The 18,460-nt window shown below is 45.7% G+C and overlaps 1 protein-coding gene across 1 annotated transcript in view; it reads left to right on the forward strand.

Moving 5' to 3' along the window:
• Window positions 1-2,316: 2,316 nt before the first annotated feature.
• The window catches only part of MAP3K4 (mitogen-activated protein kinase kinase kinase 4), a 113,096-nt gene continuing 96,952 nt past the window's right edge, over window positions 2,317-18,460 (forward strand). The window contains exon 1 of the mRNA XM_073671411.1: window positions 2,317-2,825. Coding sequence (XP_073527512.1) covers window positions 2,821-2,825 — 5 coding nt within the window. The 5' untranslated portion in view covers window positions 2,317-2,820. The remainder of the gene's footprint in view (window positions 2,826-18,460) is intronic.

Consider the following 18,460-nt stretch of genomic DNA (forward strand, 5'->3'; position numbering starts at 1 on the left):
TCGCACGGATGGACCTTCATTTCTTAAAGTAATGATGGCCACTCGTTTTTCTTTACTTAGCTGTTTTTTTCTTGCCATATTACAAATTCTAACAGTCTATTCAGTAGGACTATCAGGTGTGTATCGACCTGACTTCTGCACAACACAACTGATGGTCCCAACCCCATTTATAAGGCAAGAAATCCCACTTATTAAACCTGACAGGGCACACCTGTGAAGTGAAAACCATTTCCGGTGACTACCTCTTGAAGCTCATCAAGAGAATGCCAAGAGTGTGCAAAGCAGTCATCAAAGCAAAAGGTGGCTACTTTGAAGAACCTAGAATATAAGATATATTTTAGTTGTTTCACACTTTTTTGTTAAGTATATAATTCCACATGTGTTAATTCATAGTTTTGATGCCTTCAGTGTGAATGTACAATTTTCATAGTCATGAAAATACAGAAAAATCTTTAAATGAGAAGGTGTGTCCAAACTTTTGGTCTGTACTGTAGGTAATTCTGTAACCACCTGAAAAAGTGTGGCGGCCCTGAGGGTTCGACCGCCACAGGGATGCTGCACTTCTTTAATGGACTGTAGTGTTCCTCCTCTGAGGTAAGAACAGTGTGATGGTCAGGACCCTACCTCCACAACCAACACATTTCTCCACCAGAGGGGGCTAGTATGCACTATGTGCCGCCCTCCTGGTTACAGGGAGACACTGGGGAACCATTTAGTGGGCGATGGTGGAGGACTCACATTCTAATGACACTTAATAATTCATATTTAATAAAGAACCGTCTTGGTGATTGGTCTTGGGCAGTCAGTCTGTCTTTGGGCTGTTAACTACTGTGATCTCCCACCCTGAACGTGGATCCTGTGTGGACCTGCAGCGGATGGAGACACAGCCCTCGTACCTTGGGTCGAGGGGGGCAGGTTGTAAACAAGGAATGTCTCAACCCGGTCTGGGACCACGACCAAGAAGGCCCGGAGCTTAAGAGTGTAGCTCCACAGCAAATGGATCCCAGGGAGGATGCAGACGGAGCGGTATACGCCACCTGTCCTCACCAACTGATATACTCAGAGGGAGTCCGGCTGCAAGAGGGGTACCGGCCCGCGACCTTGCTACTCCATGTCCTGGTCGGGGAAGCCCGGTAGGCCCTGAGGATCCCACCAGGTGTAAGAAAGAGCAGAGCTGCCACCCGTGCCTTGTTTCTGAAAGAGGAGTTCAGAGAGGGAGAACCGGCCTATCTACACACACTGTAGTTCAGGAACACTCTGGTGCGGGGACCTGATTGAACGCTGGACTTACTCGGAGGTTGTCGGACCCCCGTCCCTGGTGGCCGCAGAGCTCCGCTGGGAGTCGCCTTCCTTTTGCCATCTCAAACGTGAGTAAAGCCTTGGAAGTTCACCCCTATGGCCTCCGGACTCTTTATTCTGCGCTACACCGCACGACGCAACACCCAGACTTTCTGGACTACTACCCCTGTCCCTCTGCCCTGAGGCCTTGCTCCGCCTGTGGGGAGTAGTAATAACGACAGCAACGATAACACCATGCCTCAGCGGATTGCAGCAGCGCTGGTGACCTTCACCAGGTACCACAGGTGGCGTAGTCGTAATCAGCCACTCAACCCGGATAAGCCCGTACCATCTTTTTTACTGTGACGGCCCTGAGCACGGGTCGGGTCTGGGCCACGGCTGCATCCCATCTCTCTATCTTAGGACCCGACTCCGAGTCCCCCATCTCCCAGGGTAAACAGGGGCTTCCGAGAAGAGGCGTCACACACGCCATTCACATGTTCAGGATTTTAAGCCTTCTCTTTTAACTGTTTCAGGGTTTCAAAGACACAAGGCAATGAAAAGAAGTGACCTGACCATTCTTCATAGAAGTTAAAAAGGAAAAAAAAGCAGATGGGTAGCGAGGTCGCAAAAAGCGCTCAGATAATGACCAAAAATGTGAAGAATCTTCCCCGAGAGACTTGGCGGGTTCTCACGTTACAGAAGTCATGTCCACACACTGTAACGATGCACACACAATGCGCTGTTACAGCCCTCAGTGTGAACAGGCTGCCATTGTTCTAGGCAGCACGGTTCGCTGACAGGATAATGTGCTGCCGAGGACGATGATCTTTTCCTTCTTAGCTCGGCACCTGTTTCCACCCTAGGGGATTCCTATGTATCACGTCTCCTCCCCAGGGGACCTGCGGTTTTTAGTCTTCTGAACATGTACATAGCTGTGCGTTAGTAAGGCCATTAGCACAGACATTGCAGTGCAATGACGCCATCCTGCATGCACTGACAATGAGAAACACTTGAGGGCAAGCTGTCCTCCGCCTCAGCCATTACTCCTGACTACACCGTGAGTCACAGCCGCCATGCAGGCCTCGGAGGAGGAGTGAGGCCGCACACGGCGACATTATACCCCACTGCCGTCACGGCTGCTCTGTGTGGAATGTAATGCGCCGTATCAAGCGATTTAGTAGCGACGTCGCCTACATGGAGCCGCTCCAACTCTGCCCTCCTTCATTTGCAAACCAATGGATGCCCCACAGCCTGCCCCAGAGCCTCCCCTCTGCAGCTGCCTAATAGTGAGCCAGAGCTGCAGACCCGGGAAGGCGCCTGCGCGGGAGGATCCGGCTCCCTTCCTGGCAAATAGTGAGCCGCTCGGTACTTGTCGCTTGCATCCTGCAACTAAGAGGGGGCGAGAGGAAAAGAAGCCGGGCGCAGCTGGCAGCTTAGTGTGCAGCAGGGCACTCTGGGCACCATGCATGTGGCGCCACTCTCTGTGGACTCTGCTGGGATGCTTTAACTAGAGGGACGTTGGCCGTGACTTCTGCTCCTATGAGGTAGGTGCCCTCCATTGGTCTGTACAGTGGCATTAGTGAGGCCGTGCAGTTTGCCTGGCAGTGCAGGGGTTGGCATCACTGGCGGGCGCTATCATGGGCAGCGGCTGTGCTGTGTGCCCCTCGCCAGCAGTGGTCCGTGGGCACAGGGCAACTTCTCTGCAAGTTCACTGCTACTTGGTGAAGAGAGGGGGCGCCTTGCTGTGTTTCATGTTGGGGGGATTCACAGATGTGAGGCCTGTGCAGAGAATGCAGAGTATCTTCTATAGTGTGCCCCTGCCACAGCGAGGACAAGTGGGCATAGCTCTCCTGGCACGGGCTGTGATTGATCTCCGGGCTCTGCCATTGTTCATTGGGGGCACAGGGGGTTACCACATCTGTCCCATTGTCTTCCCTGCTACTGATTACACAAAGCGTAGTCCAGATGTTCATCTTGTCTGTCCGCTGCTGTGCCAGCTGTGTGTAGGGTTATAGTCGCTCTGGTCAGTAATCATGGAGGGGTCGGAGCTGACCCTTGTATCCCAGCAGTAGCACAGCACTCCCATTCTTACTATAGGGAAGCGGTGCTGTGCCAGCTGCAGGGTCGGTATAAAATGGACCGACTCCTAAAATATATATAATAAACTGGGTACAGTAGTTCAATGCAGTTTCTGGGGAATATTTTTACATAAGAATTTGGGAAAGTTATGAAATGTCCTATAAATGTCTGTCCTATTCCTGATCTAAGGGTCTGGACTTTTAGCTGAGATGAATCTGTGCTACAGTAAATTTATCACTTAAACATGAGCCATGTATGAGGGAGTCGGAGTCATGGAAATGTCTGAGTCGGAGGTTTGGCTTACCAACTCCACAGCCTTGGCCTGCTGTGTGTAGGGTTATAGTCGCTCTGGTCAGTTATCGTGGAGGGGTCGGAGCTGACCCTTGTATCCCAGCACTCCCATTGTTACTATAGGGAAGCGGTGCTGTGCCAGCTGTGTGTAGGGTAATAGCTGTCGGAGTCGGAGGTTTGGCTTACCGACTCCACAGCCTTGGCCTGCTGTGTGTAGGGTTATAGTCTCTCTGGTCAGTTATCATGGAGGGGTTGGAGCTGACCCTTGTATCCCAGCAGTAGCACAGCACTCCTATTGTTACTATAGGGAAGCGGTGCTGTTGCCCATAGCTACTGCTCCATTTACAGCTCTAATCTCCATTATGCCTGGGTCAGGTTCTCATTGTTGCTGCCTTTTTTTCTTGCATACTATAAGGCAGATTTGATGCTCAGCTGGCTGGTTTTCTGGTTGCCATGGCTTAAACGCTACTAACCACTTGTTTGTTTTTTTTCTATCTTATAATAATCTGCTGATACAGCTCCCAAACGGCAATTTTGCTTTGAAGTGTACAATTCAGAAGAGGTTTAAGAGAAACTATTGCTAGAAATGAGTAGAGACATCTGTTTACGTAGTGACATAAGCTTTTGGTGAGTTTTCATTGCTGCAGAATTTCTGCGCCTATTATTTAATTAGGCTACTTGCAGTTTTTCATTGCATTTTTTTTAATATGCGTTTTTGAGGCTGCAGTTTTTGTCTGTTTAGTGTGTCATGTTTTAAATAAAGCTACTTTATTTTTGGCACTTCCTGGTTTTTGGCTTTGACCAAACATTATAGATATGCTTAGGTGTGTATTATGTGCGTTTTGTATGCGTTTCCGCTGCAGAAATGCACGTGTTTTTTTTTTAAATGCGTGTCTATGGGGAACAAATCTGAAAAAGGAGAAATTGACATGCTGCAGATTACCCTGAGTAAAATGAAAACACATTGGGCATGATATTTCTATAAATCCCACCCACTTTGCTGGAACTGTAAGACGCTGCGTTTTTGATGCACCAAAAATTTGCAGCGTCAAAAAGTCATCGTGGGAACATAGCCTAACTTTCCAATATACTTTTTAAAATGTGGAGAACAAACTGGATCCCATATTCTAGATGTAGCCTTACCAGTGATTTATAGAGTGGTAATAATACATAGGGATCAGGGGATTTTCTCTTTATACGCACTAAAATCTTGTTTTCTTGTATTGCTGCTCAGCTTATTTGTAACTTCAATACACAAGTCCTTCTCCTGATCTGTAATCCCGAGTATTATTTATTATGCTTCTTTATATAGCATCATATTCCACTGCACTTTACAGACATCATCACCACTGTCCCCTTTGTCATCATCACCCTTAAAGAGTTTTACCCTGGTACTTTTTCGCTGCCCCTATACTCTAGCCTCTACGGGTCTCTGTTGACATGAGTGTAGAGGTGATCTCATGACTACAGCTTGTAACTGCTGCAGCCAATCACTGGGCACAGCAGTGATGCAAATATAGATGGAACAAGACAAGTGATTGGCTGCATCAGTCTCAGAAAGTGTACTTGTGATGCCACCACTGCAGCCATATGAACAAAGACTGGGGGCAGTGGTGAATCACTGAGGGGGTTGGGGAGTAGGTCTGATATTGCTACTTTTACACAGAGCAAACCTGACTATTAAATAGTCGGAAAATACTTTTATTTGACAGGCATACATGTCAAAAACGACATGCGATTCCATTTTGAGGCCTTACACACAGTAGCAGTTGCTGAATGAGGCGGGTACAGCAGCATTGGTAGTCCCTACATTTCCATACTGCGGAGCTGTAACTACCACAAGTACCTCCTAATGGCACCATATTCCTGAGTCACTCCTGGCTATAAACATTGGGGGACTATTTCTAAGGCCAGCATTTTCTATGCTAGTCTTCTTTCTGAGCACTTGTTTTGTCAGTACATGTGGATCCACCGCATGTAATGACATTACAATCGGTCAAAATCTTCAGCGGAGACTTGCGTCTCCGATACACAAATTGCCATGCTGTAGGTGAGTTTGTGTATGTGCCCACGATCAGGAACCGCTACGGGTTTGAAGCTGCGTGTTTATACAGCGTCAAACCTGCAGCGGCCAGATGTTACAGTATAGTGGATGGGATTTCCAGAAATCCCATGTCCACTATGCATACATCTGAGGCTGCGGATCACTCGCGGACACTGACATGCAGTGCGTCTTTCAAGACCGCAGCATGTCAAATCCACTTGTGGAGTCGCTAGTCTCCGTAACAGAAATTTGACCTTGAGTGTATTGAATGCTGTAAATCCGCATGGTTCAGTGAACACATGCAAATTTACCTGCGACCAATAGAACTCTGCTACGTCCGGATCGTGGGCGCATAGCCTAAAATTAAAAAAAATGGCGTGGGCTCCCGCATCATTTTCATAACCAGCGGAGGGAAAGCCAACCACTGGGGGCTGATATTACAAGCCGGGGAAGGGGCCACTAGCCAAAAAATGTTCTCTGGTTATTAATAACAGCCCACAGCTGTTTGCTTAGCCTTTACTTTCTAGATTACTGGGGGACCACAGAAGAAAATTGACCTAGGGTCCCCTTATAAAATGTAACCAGCAAAGGCTAGGCAGACAGGTGTGGGCTGATATTAATAGCCAGAGAAGGGGCCATGGATCCTGGCGGCCCCCTCCGAGGCTAATATCAGCGGCCCCAGAAATGGCGCATCCTTAAGATTCACCAAATCTGGCGCTTAGCCTCTGCTCTTTCCACTTGCCCTGGTGCGGTGGCAAGTGGGGTAATAGGGTTGAGGTTCATGTCAGCCTTGTTTTGGCAGCTGACATGAAGCCCAGGTTAGTAATGGAGAGCATCTTATAGAAGCCCCCATTTATAACTCCATAGTAAAGTTTTAGAAATGAAGACACGGCCAGAATAAAGTCTTTTATTTTAAATAAAACTCCACACTGTTTTAATCATTTATTTAAAGATAAAAGAACACCCTATACTCGCCTAACGCCTAATCCCCGAAGCTACTGTCTTCTGTTCGAAACCACTGTGTGCACATAGCCTTACAGAACCAGCAAAAGCTATGAGATTTCAGAAATCTATTGCACACTTTTTTTTTTCCTAACTAAATTTGAGCACTGCAGTATTTTATAATTGCAGCATTTCAATTCTTTCAGGGTTTTTTCTTTCTTAGAAAGCAATGAGAATGCAAAAAACACTGGAATCCCCCCCCCCCCTCCACCCATACACACACAGCAAAAAAAACAGGTTTTGCTGCGTTTTTGGTGCATAAAATTAATGTTGTTAGACATGTACTGAAGAGAAATTACAAATGTACATGAAGCAAAAATGCAGTGAAACCTGCTTTTGGAATGTGGTTTTTTTATTGCCAAGAGAGCAGCTTCTGGCTGCAGAAAAAAATGCTACAAAAATGTTGCATTTGACCAAAGCCTAAGGCTATGTTCACATGTCACATAAATACGCTATATAATCCGCTCCTAAACGCCATTACCAGTTTTGCGTCCACAGATGCAGTGAAGTTGGGCTAATGCGGCCTGACTTCATCCGCACATTGCACCTGCCCAGCGAGGCAGGAAGGTGAGTTAATGTGCGAGATGGCAGTCACCTGACCCATGCTGTGGGAGGGTGGAATATGTCGTTCACGCCCATGAAGCGGTGATCAGACTGCAAATTCGGACTGTTGTATGAAAGCAAAGGCCCTTTAGATTTGTCACAATTTGCATATGTGACTGACGGCCATAAAAGTTATGAGTAAGTGCATGCTTTTATTGCTGGATTATGGCTCTAAATCATTTGAGGGCAGTGTCAGATTTACTTCAAGGTGTAAAATCTGTTAACTGACCAGCTCACTGCATTATGAGACAGGCCAGCTTTATCTAATGGAGCAGATTATTTTCCTGGCTGCTCAGTCTGCAGTTGCGCTCCTTGGCTGCTCAGTCTGCAGTTGCGCTCTTTCCATCCTGTTGTATTCATTCATGTTAAAGTCTCCAAACCACAAACTGTTTATTTTGCACATGCTATTGCTGTTACATATAGATGCATGCAAGCTAGTGATTTTTATACCCATTATTTTCAAACAAAGCTATTTGTTGATGTCGGGGCGATTCATCATTTTGAATATTTTTGAAGGCACTTTTCTGTTTTGTCTTGTTGTATTTGTTGTGGCTTTTTTTGCACCAAATTCTTCAAACTGGTGCACACGGTTCATGAATTTTGCAAAGTCAAAATTGGTAATTGTTTTTGACTTTTTTAACTTTCAATATTTTTAGTGCAAAAAGTTTCATGAAATGTTGCAAAAAAATGAGGTCTACATAAAATCATTTCTGGGAAAATTGGAATGCATCTGTGCAAAAATGTCTATTATTTTTAAAAAAAAGTCACAAATGAGAAATTGGGCAAAAACATCTCTAAACCTCAAACCTTGCTCACAATTATGACTCTAAAAATCAAACAGGCAAATGCATAACAGGCTTTAAAAACAACGATAAAGACCAAAAATTAGACAATGAAAGGCACAAATGCAATGATGAATTGGTCCTCTGTTGGTCAGTCTGGAGGTGCGGTACAAACGTGGAAGTTGTTCTTCCTTGGCTTTCTGGGTCCTTTGAGCAAATTATCACATTGTAGTCATTTTGTCAGGTGCTCTGTGATAGAAAAACAAGGGATTGTTCTGGAATCTGACAGCCTGCTGAGGGAGAAGTGGTGCTGTATCGCAAGTATCTCTTTGCCTGCCAGTTGGAAAGAATGTTTCTTGCATATTATGTGAAAAGTGTCTGAACATGCTAATTCGCTCAGACATACCATCTGGTTAGAGCAACAAATATGTTATTGTGGTACGGAGCCATTTAATTAGTATTTTAGATAGTTTGTCAGGACATAATATTTTATGCCTCAAGTTTAAAAAAAAAAAAAAAAAAAAAAAAAGCAAATCTGTCAGCAGGTTTTTGCTACGCTACTTGAGAGCAGCATAATGTAGGGGCAGAGACCCTGATTCCAAGAATGTATCACATACTTTACTGGGTGGGTGCTGCAATTTTGAATAAAAAAAACCCCAAACAGATTTATGTCAGTCTAGCAGTGCTCCAATGTTGAGCTCTTATAACCCTGCCCACACCACTGATTGTCAGCTTTCTGTCTGTTATCAGAGTACCCAGAAAGCTGACAATCAGTAGTGGGGCTGTGGTTGGACTACCTGGCAGCAGGTTTACTAGTCCACTAGTGATAAAATCAGTTTTATCAGCAGAAGTTTTTTTTTTTTTTTAATCAAAACTACGGTAAGCAGCCCAGTAAGTGACACAACTCTGAAATCAGGGTGTCTGCCCCTACATCATGCTGCTCTCAGATTAGGTGGCAAAAACCTAGTGGGAACTCTTAAAATGAATCTATCAATACCTAGGTTAGAGAATGAGAATTGACTACAATCGCTCTTGGTGGTTTTCATTTAGTCTTTCCTTTTGCATTCACATGAATGGGTCTGAGTTGCAGTACTGGCACTTGTGGTGATAGTGTGTAGGCTAAAAGCTCCTCTAGGTGCTCTAGTACCGTTGTGTGTGAGGACCTTGGAGGTCACACAGCAATAGCACGTTGATGGTCTAGTCAACAGCTCTGTGCAGTTAATAGCGCTATATAAGTGAGTAAATAAACAGACACACAGGGAAATATCTATCCTTGTAAAACTTATAATACTTAAAGGGGTTGTACAATCTAGAATGAGAAGTCTGCAGTCACCCAGTGTGCCTGCAGACTTGTGACCCCTGTGCAGGGAAAGGCGGTTGAGTATGTGATATGCATACTCCCAGGCTGAACCCGTGTAGTGAGCTTGGCCTTACTTCGTACACTTGTACTTTAGTGGCGTAATTTAAAGGGAATCTGTCACCCCCCTGGGAGATATCTGACCTCTACTATGTCCATACAGGGTATAGAAAACTAAATCTATATATACACCTGTATGGCCCATAGTAGAGGTCTGATTGCAGAGAAATCTGTTCTCCAGAGGCTTGACGTCCGAGGGACCCCAAGCAAACCCCTCCTATCTGCTTACTATTCCCCTAAATTGCCACCTCTGTGCTAAATTACCATATTCCCCCCTCCCCTGCACGTCACAGGACCCTGTGATAGACCCTGCTCTGCCGCCCCTCCCGCGCATGCGCAAAGCACCGCTACCATGGAGCACGCTTTATTTCCCTCCGGTGTACTGCGCCGCAGCCTTGTATTGCGCAAGCGACGGTGAGTCACTGATACTTCCGCTCGATGGCAGTACGCATCCAAATGGGGCCGGAGGGAAACAAAGCGCACTCCATGTGAGCGGCGCTTTGCGTGGGAGGTGCAGGTGGGGGGAATATGGTAATTTAGCACAGAGGTGGCGCTTTAGAGGAATAGTAAGCAGATAGGAGGGGTTTGCTTGACGCCAAGCCTCTGGGAAAACAGACTTTATAAAACCAGAATTCTCTGCAATAAGACCTCTGCTATGGGCCATACAGGTAAGTATAGATTTACTTTTCTATACCCTGTATGCCCATAGTAGAGGTCGGATGTCGCCCAGGGGGTGACCCATTCCCTTTAATGCCAGAAACGTACTCTAGTTCCTGACTGGAGTAACACTTTTGGTTGAGTGAACTAAGAGCATCTTATTCTAGGGTCCCTTCATTAAAGGGAATCTGTCAACAGGTTTTTGCTACTTTATCAGAGAGCAGTCTGATGTAATCAGAGACCCTTAATCCAACGATAGAACACTTACTTTACTGGGTGCATCGGTTCTGACACAATCAGAGCTTTTAAATTTAGCCATGCAGCAGAGCTGAGAAAGCTAACCCCGCTAGAGGTTAAACGAAGTGACAAAAGTCAAAAACAAAAGTCCGAACATGTGCACAGCAATGTCGCTTTGACATTGCTGTGCGCTATGTTCGTTTTATGGGGTGGTTTTTAATGGCAGATTCTGATGGAATCAGCCTGAAAAAAAGATGCTTGTGTTGATACCCAGACTGTGGCAAAATCCACTGCAGAAAAATATGCAACGTGTTTGTTTTCCCTGGAGGCTTATAGATGCCCCATACTATCACAGATAGCCAACTGTTGCCAGTCCGCTCCCCTCCCCCCATAGACATCATGCCTTTCCCTTAGGCTCCATTCAGACGTTTATATTACAAGTATGTGTTCTATCCCTTATTTTCATGGATACAACATGTGCCCATTATAGTCTTTTGGGCTGTTCACATGTCCTTATTTTTTACGGACCATGTGTTATATCTATGACACCAGCATCACGGGTAAAAACTACCAATACAAGCCTATGATTCCATTAAAATTGTCATCGGTGTACATCATTGTAGTATATATGAGAAACTGTCAATCAATTATTTACTTATCCATGTGTGAAGATCACTGATGACACACTGATGATACTGGTACCATTTTTTTTCTTATGTGAAAAATACTGATGTCTGAATGAGGCCTTAATGTTAATTGTTCCTGCAAACAGGTGAAACTCACATCGGCTATATACAATAAGACATTGTAACTGTCTTGCAATAATAATATAATAGACAAGACCCAGAAAATGATGGGCAGGTTGTCCTATGTCTATGGTATGTTACGTTCTATAGCTCTGTGGTTCTGGGCTGGCGGAGCAAATGCAGCGAGCACTTGTGCCTGCCAGACATAGCAATCATATAGTCACACGAACTGCATAAAAAATGGAAACTAAAGTAGTTTTGTGCCTGTGCTCGTACAGTAGAGGACTGGTGCACAGGGTCATGTCTGTGCTGTCCTAGGTAGGTTACAGGACACTGCTGGCTGTCACCTAGATGGAATGTCCTGGCACTGCTGCTGCAGCCTCTCCATTACATACAGCTAATGCAGTTCCTGTTTGATTCAGCTTTGACCTTTGGATGCAGACTGGATACAGGTTGGCTTTTCGCAGCAGCTGACGGCAGCCATTGGTGGCTGTGACTTCATTACTGTGGAAAATTGTTCCCAGCAACTGGAAGTGCAGATCCCTGGGTGTTTCTCCAAACATTCAGCCCACTGTTAAGTGACCTTTATGGTATAGTGAACATGTTTCTGTTGCCAAGCTTTTCTTGTTACATGGTGGTGTGCAGTTTTTATGACATGCAGTGGCTTTTTAGCGTGGGCTACCTTTTAGGTTATGTTCGCACACAGCATTTTTTCTGCAGAATCTGTGTTTTTACAATACCAGCAAAAACTGAGATTTCAGAAAGCTCATGCACATGTTTTTTTTTCCTGACTGAATTTGAGCATTGCATCTCTTTTTAAATTTGTAGCACATCAGTTTTTTCAGTGGTTTTGCAGCATTTTTTTCTGCAGAATCTGTGTTTTTACAGTACCAGCAAAAACTGAGATTTCAGAAAGCAATGCTCAAATTCAGTCAGGAAAAAAGAACATGTGCATGAGCATCTCTTTTTAAATTTGTAGCACATCAGTTTTTTCAGTGGTTTTGCAGCATTTTTTCACCCACGGAAGGCAAAAAACACAACAGAACTGCATTTTGAATATAGCTTTTTACCGTCAAGAGAGCAGGTTTAGGCTGCAAAAATGCTGTATGTGAACATAGCCTTATTGTCCTGTTTGTGGTTTGTTTTTACAAAGTAAAATATATATATATATAATTTTTTTTTTTTTTTTGTAAATTGTCATTTAAAAAAAAAATAAAAAAATGTTTTCCGTTAGCCATATTTGCTGTTGCAACCTGCAAAAGTCTGTATTATGAACACCTTCTTTGTTCTAGGCCTCGAGGCATGTAAAGTGTATGTGGTCGAGTGTTTCCCGCTTCAAACTTTTTTTTTTTTTTTTTAATTTATTTAAATTGTGTGCTTAGAATGTGCCCTGAAAATGGCATGGAAAAGCACAAGTGGTTCTACCGCTGCAACTTTAATCAATGAGGAAATCTGCTATGAACAGCATTTCTTTAGTCTTGGTTAAAATAAAGTGCAACCGAGTTATTGAGATACATAAGCCTCTTAATAAATTTGTTGCATTGTTTGCCTGTCAATGAGTGAGAAAATCAGTCAGGAGCTACCATGGAGCTGAGCTACAATTTGTGCTATTATAGGCACAAATACAGTTTACGGAAATTTTTAAAAAGATGCACAAGGGGGGGAAAAAAAGCCTACAGGGAACTATACATTTTTCAAAATGTTTCCCCAGTAAAAACCACGCAGGCAAAATTTACTAGGCAAAATTGCTGCAGTTTGCAGTAAAGTTATGTGCAATATTCAATGTAGTTTACACCACTTAGTCCCTTTCATGATTACTGAACACCATAGCTTGGCATCCGTCTTCACTTTTACTACTTATATTTCTTTTTTTCCTATGAACCTGCTATGTTGACATTCTCATGGGATATAGGCCACAACTTATCACAGAGGCAGACAGAGTGCCCGCTTGCTCTTCAGTTAGCTGCATAGGGAAGCGCAATAAATGGCACTTTTCTACAGAAGGCAACTGCAAAAAAAATATTTAATATTCCTCAAGACTGGTACTTGTACGCCAGTCTGTATCTTGGTGTAAGAAGCGCCAAATTAAGATGCTGCCTATGATGAGTCACGCCTCTTCTGATAAGCTCCACCCACTTGTCACAATTCTGGAAGAGCTTGAATAAAAACAGAAAACGTTGGAAAATGTTTGCGCAACTGCACCTTGTGCAAAAATGTAAGGCTTGACTGCTGTGTGTGTGTCGCCTCATTCTCGAAAGAGCCCTTTTAATTTTTGAGTTTACCCTGGGTGTTGGGGGACTCTGTCGGGTCCTGTGATGAAGAGATGGGATGTAGCCGTGCCCCGGACCCGACCCGTGCTCAGGGCCGTCACATGTAAAGGATGATGTTGTGGGCTCGTCCGGGTTGAGTGGCTTATTTTAACGACTACGCCACCTGTGGTGTCTGGTGAAGGGCCACCAGCGCCACTACAGTCCGCTGAGGCATGGTGTTACCGCAGCCAAAGTTCTTACTACTCCCCACAGGCGGAGCAAGGCCTCAGGGCAGAGGGACAGGATGGAGGGGGTAGTAGTAGAGGAGAAGGGATCCCGCATCCCGCTGTGCGGTGCAGAAATAACAGTCCGGAGGCCATAGGGTGAACTTCCAAGGCTTTACTCACTCAGATGGCAAAGGAAGGCGACTCCCTGCTCCCCGCGGAGTCCTGTGTTCACCAGATGCGGGGGTCCGACAACCTCCGAGTAAGTCCAGCATTCAGTCGCGACCTTACAGCAGAGTGTTCCTGAACTACAGACCGAATCCTTTCCTGTCCGTGTGCGTACAAATAGGCCTGGTCTCCCTCTGAGCTCCTCTCAGAACAAGGGTACTGGTGGCAATTCCTCTCCATCCGATACCCGGTGGGATCCTCTGGGCCTAACCGGACTTTCCCGTCGAGGACGTAAAGTAGCAGTGTCGGGGGCTGGTACCCCTCTTGCAGCCGGAATCCCTCTGAATATATCAGGTAGGCGAGGACAGGTGGCGTATACCGCTCCGTCTGCATCCTGCCTGGGATCCATTTGCTGTGGAGCCACACTCCTAGGCTCCGGGCCTTCTCAATCCTGGTCCTCGGCCGGGTTGAGACATTCCCCGTCTGCAACCTTCCTCTCCTCCCAAGACCAGGGTACGAGTGCTGTGTCCCTTACCGGTGCAGGCCCACACAGGATCTGCGCTCCCGGAGGGAAGTCACATTAACACACAGTATATGACAGCACACAGCAACAAAGGCCGACTAGCCAGGTTGTGCCAAAATGCACTAAACTGACTAACTGAATCAATCAATCCTCCTCTAATGAATGATCTGACTCTTCTCCTCCATGATCAAAGATGGCTTTGTATTAAATATGAAATCTCAAGTGTAACTAACTAGTAAGTCCTCCACCCTCACCCACTAACTGGTTCCTACCACTTTGTGTTCCCCAGTCTCCCTGTAACCAGTGGAGCAGCACCTAGTGCATACTAGCTCCCTCTGGTGGAGAAGTGTGGTGTTGGATGCAAAAGGTTTAGGTCACGACTATCACACTGGCCTTACCTCAGAGGAGGAACACTACACTCCATTAGAGAAGTGCAGCATTCCTGTGGCGGTCGAACCCTCAGGGACGCCACATGTGCATGTAGCATTACTACGTACATTGCACAAACATTAAGACTGTGTGCCCACTATGCGTTTAAGCGTTTCCGCAGCCGCAATTTTGCTGCAGAAACTCTTAAAAAACGCATGGTAGAAGGCCTGCCATGTTCCCCAATGATAATCCGCATGTGCTGTGCACATGCTGCGGAAATTTCCGCTGCGGATTATCATTGCGGAAAAAAACCCAGCACTACCAATTATTTTGCGGAAGCTCGCCGTTATCGCCGCCATTGACTTTCATTGGACCGCATGGAATTCGCATCCCTGTATCTGTACATGCGGAATCCATGCGTTTTAATGTGCGATTGGTACCTGGGTTTGGAGAAGAGGAGACTCTCCTCCGGACCCGGGTACCATAGAACCTGTAAAAAAAAAAAAAAAAAAAAAAAGAATAAAATGAATATTATACTTACCTTCTGATGGCCCCTGGTGTCCTTTTCTCAGCTTGCCGGCAGTTCGCGATAGACCAAAGGACCTGCGGTGACGTCATTTAGTCATATGACTGGTCACGCGACCGCTGACGTCGGCAGGTCCTTTAGTCTACGGCAAGCTGAGACGCATCGGATAAAGACACCGGGGGCCATCAGAAGGTAAGTATAATATTTATTTTTTACCATTCTTTCGGTCACACTATATAAATCCATCCCGTTTGCATGGATTTATATAGTGTGACCAAGTTGACAAGCACTTTCCAAGTGATGCTAAAATCGCTTGGGAAGCGCTTGTCAATTCGCATGCGGAAATGCAAGTCAAGAACGCTTCACATCCGCATGTCCCTGGCAGGAAAAACGCATGTACAATCCGCATTTGTTTTTTCTGCCAGGGGAGATGCAGAAACGCTCAGGAAAAATCCGGAGCATTTCTGCATCGTGGGCATATAGCCTAAGACTTTGCCGTCACTTTAGTTATAGTGATTTCTAGCAAGTGGCAGTTTGAAATGTCCTAGATGGCACGCTGAACACCACTCTTCTTCATAATGTACTTGTGTGTGCTCGTCTTGTGCTAGCCATATACACTGCTCAAAAAAATAAAGGGAACACTCAAATAACACATCCTAGATCTGAATGAATGAACTATTCTCATTGAATACTTTGTTCTGTACAAAGTTGAATGTGCTGACAACAAAATCACACAAAAATCATCAATGGAAATCAAATTTATTAACCAATGGAGGCCTGGATTTGGAGTCACCCCCAAAATTAAAGTGGAAAAACACACTACAGGCTGATCCAACTTTGATGTAACGTCCTTAAAACAAGTCAAAATGAGGCTCAGTATTGTGTGTGGCCTCCACGTGTCTGTATGACCTCCCTACAACGGCTGGGCATGCTCCTGATGAGGTTGCGGATGGTCTCCTGTGGGATCTCCTCCCAGACATGGACTAAAGCATCCGCCAACTCCGGGACAGTCTGTGGTGCAACATGACGTTGGTGGTTGGAGCCAGACATGATGTCCCAGGTGTGCTCAATCGGATTCAGGTCTGGGGAATGGGCGGGCGAGTCAATGCCTTCATCTTGCAGGAAATGCTGACACACTCCAGCCACATGAGGTCTGGCATTGCCCTGCATTAGGAGGAACCCAGGGCCAACCGCACCAGCATATGGTCTCACAAGGGGTCTGAGGATCTCATCTCGGTACCTAATGGCAGTCAGGCTACATCTGGCAAGCACATGGAGGGCTGTGCGGCCCTCCAAAGAAATGCCACCCCACACCATTACTGACCCACTGCCAAATTGATCATGCTGAAGGATGTTGCAGGCAGCAGATCGCTCTCCATGGCGTCTCCAGACTCTGTCACATGTGCTCAGTGTGAACCTGCTATCATCTGTGAAGCACAGGGCGCTAGTGGCAACTTTGCCAATCCTGGTGTTCTGTCACAAATGCCACGCATCCTGCACGGTGTTGGGCTGTGAGCACAACCCCCATTTGTGGACATCGGGCCCTCATACCACCCTCATGGAGTCGGTTTCTAACCGTTTGTGCAGACACATGCACATTTGTGGCCTGCTGGAGGTCATTTTGCTGGGCTCTGGCAGTGCTCCTCTTGTTCCTCCTTGCACAAAGGTGGAGGTAGCGGTCCTGCTGCTGGGTTGTTGCCTTCCTACGGCCCCCTCCACGTCTCCTGGTGTACTGGCCTGTCTGCTGGTAGCGCCTCTAGACACTACGCTGACAGACACAGCAAACCTTGTTGCCACAGTTCGCATTGATGTGCCATCCTGGGTGAGCTGCACTACCCGAGCTACTTCTGTGGGTTGTAGAGTTCGTCTCATGCTACCACGAGTGTGAAAGCACAACCAACATTCAAAAGTGACCAAAACATCAGTCAGAAAGCATTGGTACTGAGATGTGGTCTGTGGTCCCCACCTGCAGAACCACTCCTTTATTGAGGGTGTCTTGATAATTGCCAATAATTTCCATCTATTGTCTATTCCATTTGCACAACAGCATGTGAAATTGATTGTCAATCAGAGTTGCTTCCTAAGTGGACAGTTTGATTTCACAGAAGTTTGATTTACTTGGAGTTATATTCTGTTGTTTAAGTGTTCCCTTTATTTTTTTGAGCAGTGTACATACCATAGTTTACGGTTTAGCGTTCATTAGCCTTCAGGTATCTTTCCTGACTTGTCCCTGCATACAGAGGAACGTTCAGTTCTACTGAACATTCATATATTCTCAAAGGGGAGGGTGGAGAAAGCCGCTGACAAAGCTTTACTTCTGAAGAACAAAAGGATTGGTCAATAAAGGGGTTGTCCGGTCCAAACCCATAAGACCGCAGTCAGTCTGTGTGACTGCAGACTTATGAGTCCCCGCAGTGCAGGCACTATGCGCTGCAGGGATTCGCCGGTTTCAGACACGGGAACAGAGGGTATGTATGTATGGCCCCACTCTTAATAATAATAATAATAATCTTTTTATTTATATAGTGCTAACATATTGCGCAGCGCTTTACAATTCTGACAGTTTACAGACATTATTGGCACTGTCCCCATTGGGGCTCACAATCTAGATTCCCTATCAGTATGTCTTTAGAGTGCGGGGGGAAACCGATGCAAACATGGGGAGAACATACAAACTCCTTGCAGATGTTGTCCTTGGTGGGATTTGAACCCAGGACCCCAGCGCTGCAAAGGAACACTGCTAACTACTGCACCACCGTGCTGCCCTGTATACACTTGTATAGAGCTGAGGCCATACCCCATCTTTCAGATTTTCAAATATCTTTTGATATCGAATATCCTTTGACTAAGGGAAGTGATTTGTTCGGAACGTCCATCGATTAGAAACTCTTTATAGCCGATTTCAAGTCTGTCTCTTGTATTATATAGAAACATTTTGCAAGAAATAGCAATAGAGTATGTGTCTGGTGAATAATACTTGTGGAGAAGGAGGTGTGTTTCCGTTTGCTGTTCGGTTCCTGGGATGGCCTCCTGCTGGGGCCACATTCAGTACACGCAGAGCTGCTTTTCTCGGTCACAAGCTGTATAAGTGTTCCTGGAAATGCCTCAAGAACAGCGTGCTCAGTAAGTGAACTCATGAACCATTCTTGGTGTGGGCAGGCCTTGCAGCCCCACGTGCAAACTGCTCCTTTATCGTCTTACACTGGCTAAGCTACATGTGTATACTGGATTACATATAGTCTGTAAAGTTTCCTCATTGTTG

Source organism: Phyllobates terribilis, unplaced genomic scaffold (assembly GCF_046119375.1).
Source record: "Phyllobates terribilis strain yellow unplaced genomic scaffold, ASM4611937v1 Scaffold_3__8_contigs__length_932513732, whole genome shotgun sequence".
In the NCBI taxonomy this organism is placed as follows: domain Eukaryota; kingdom Metazoa; phylum Chordata; class Amphibia; order Anura; family Dendrobatidae; genus Phyllobates; species Phyllobates terribilis.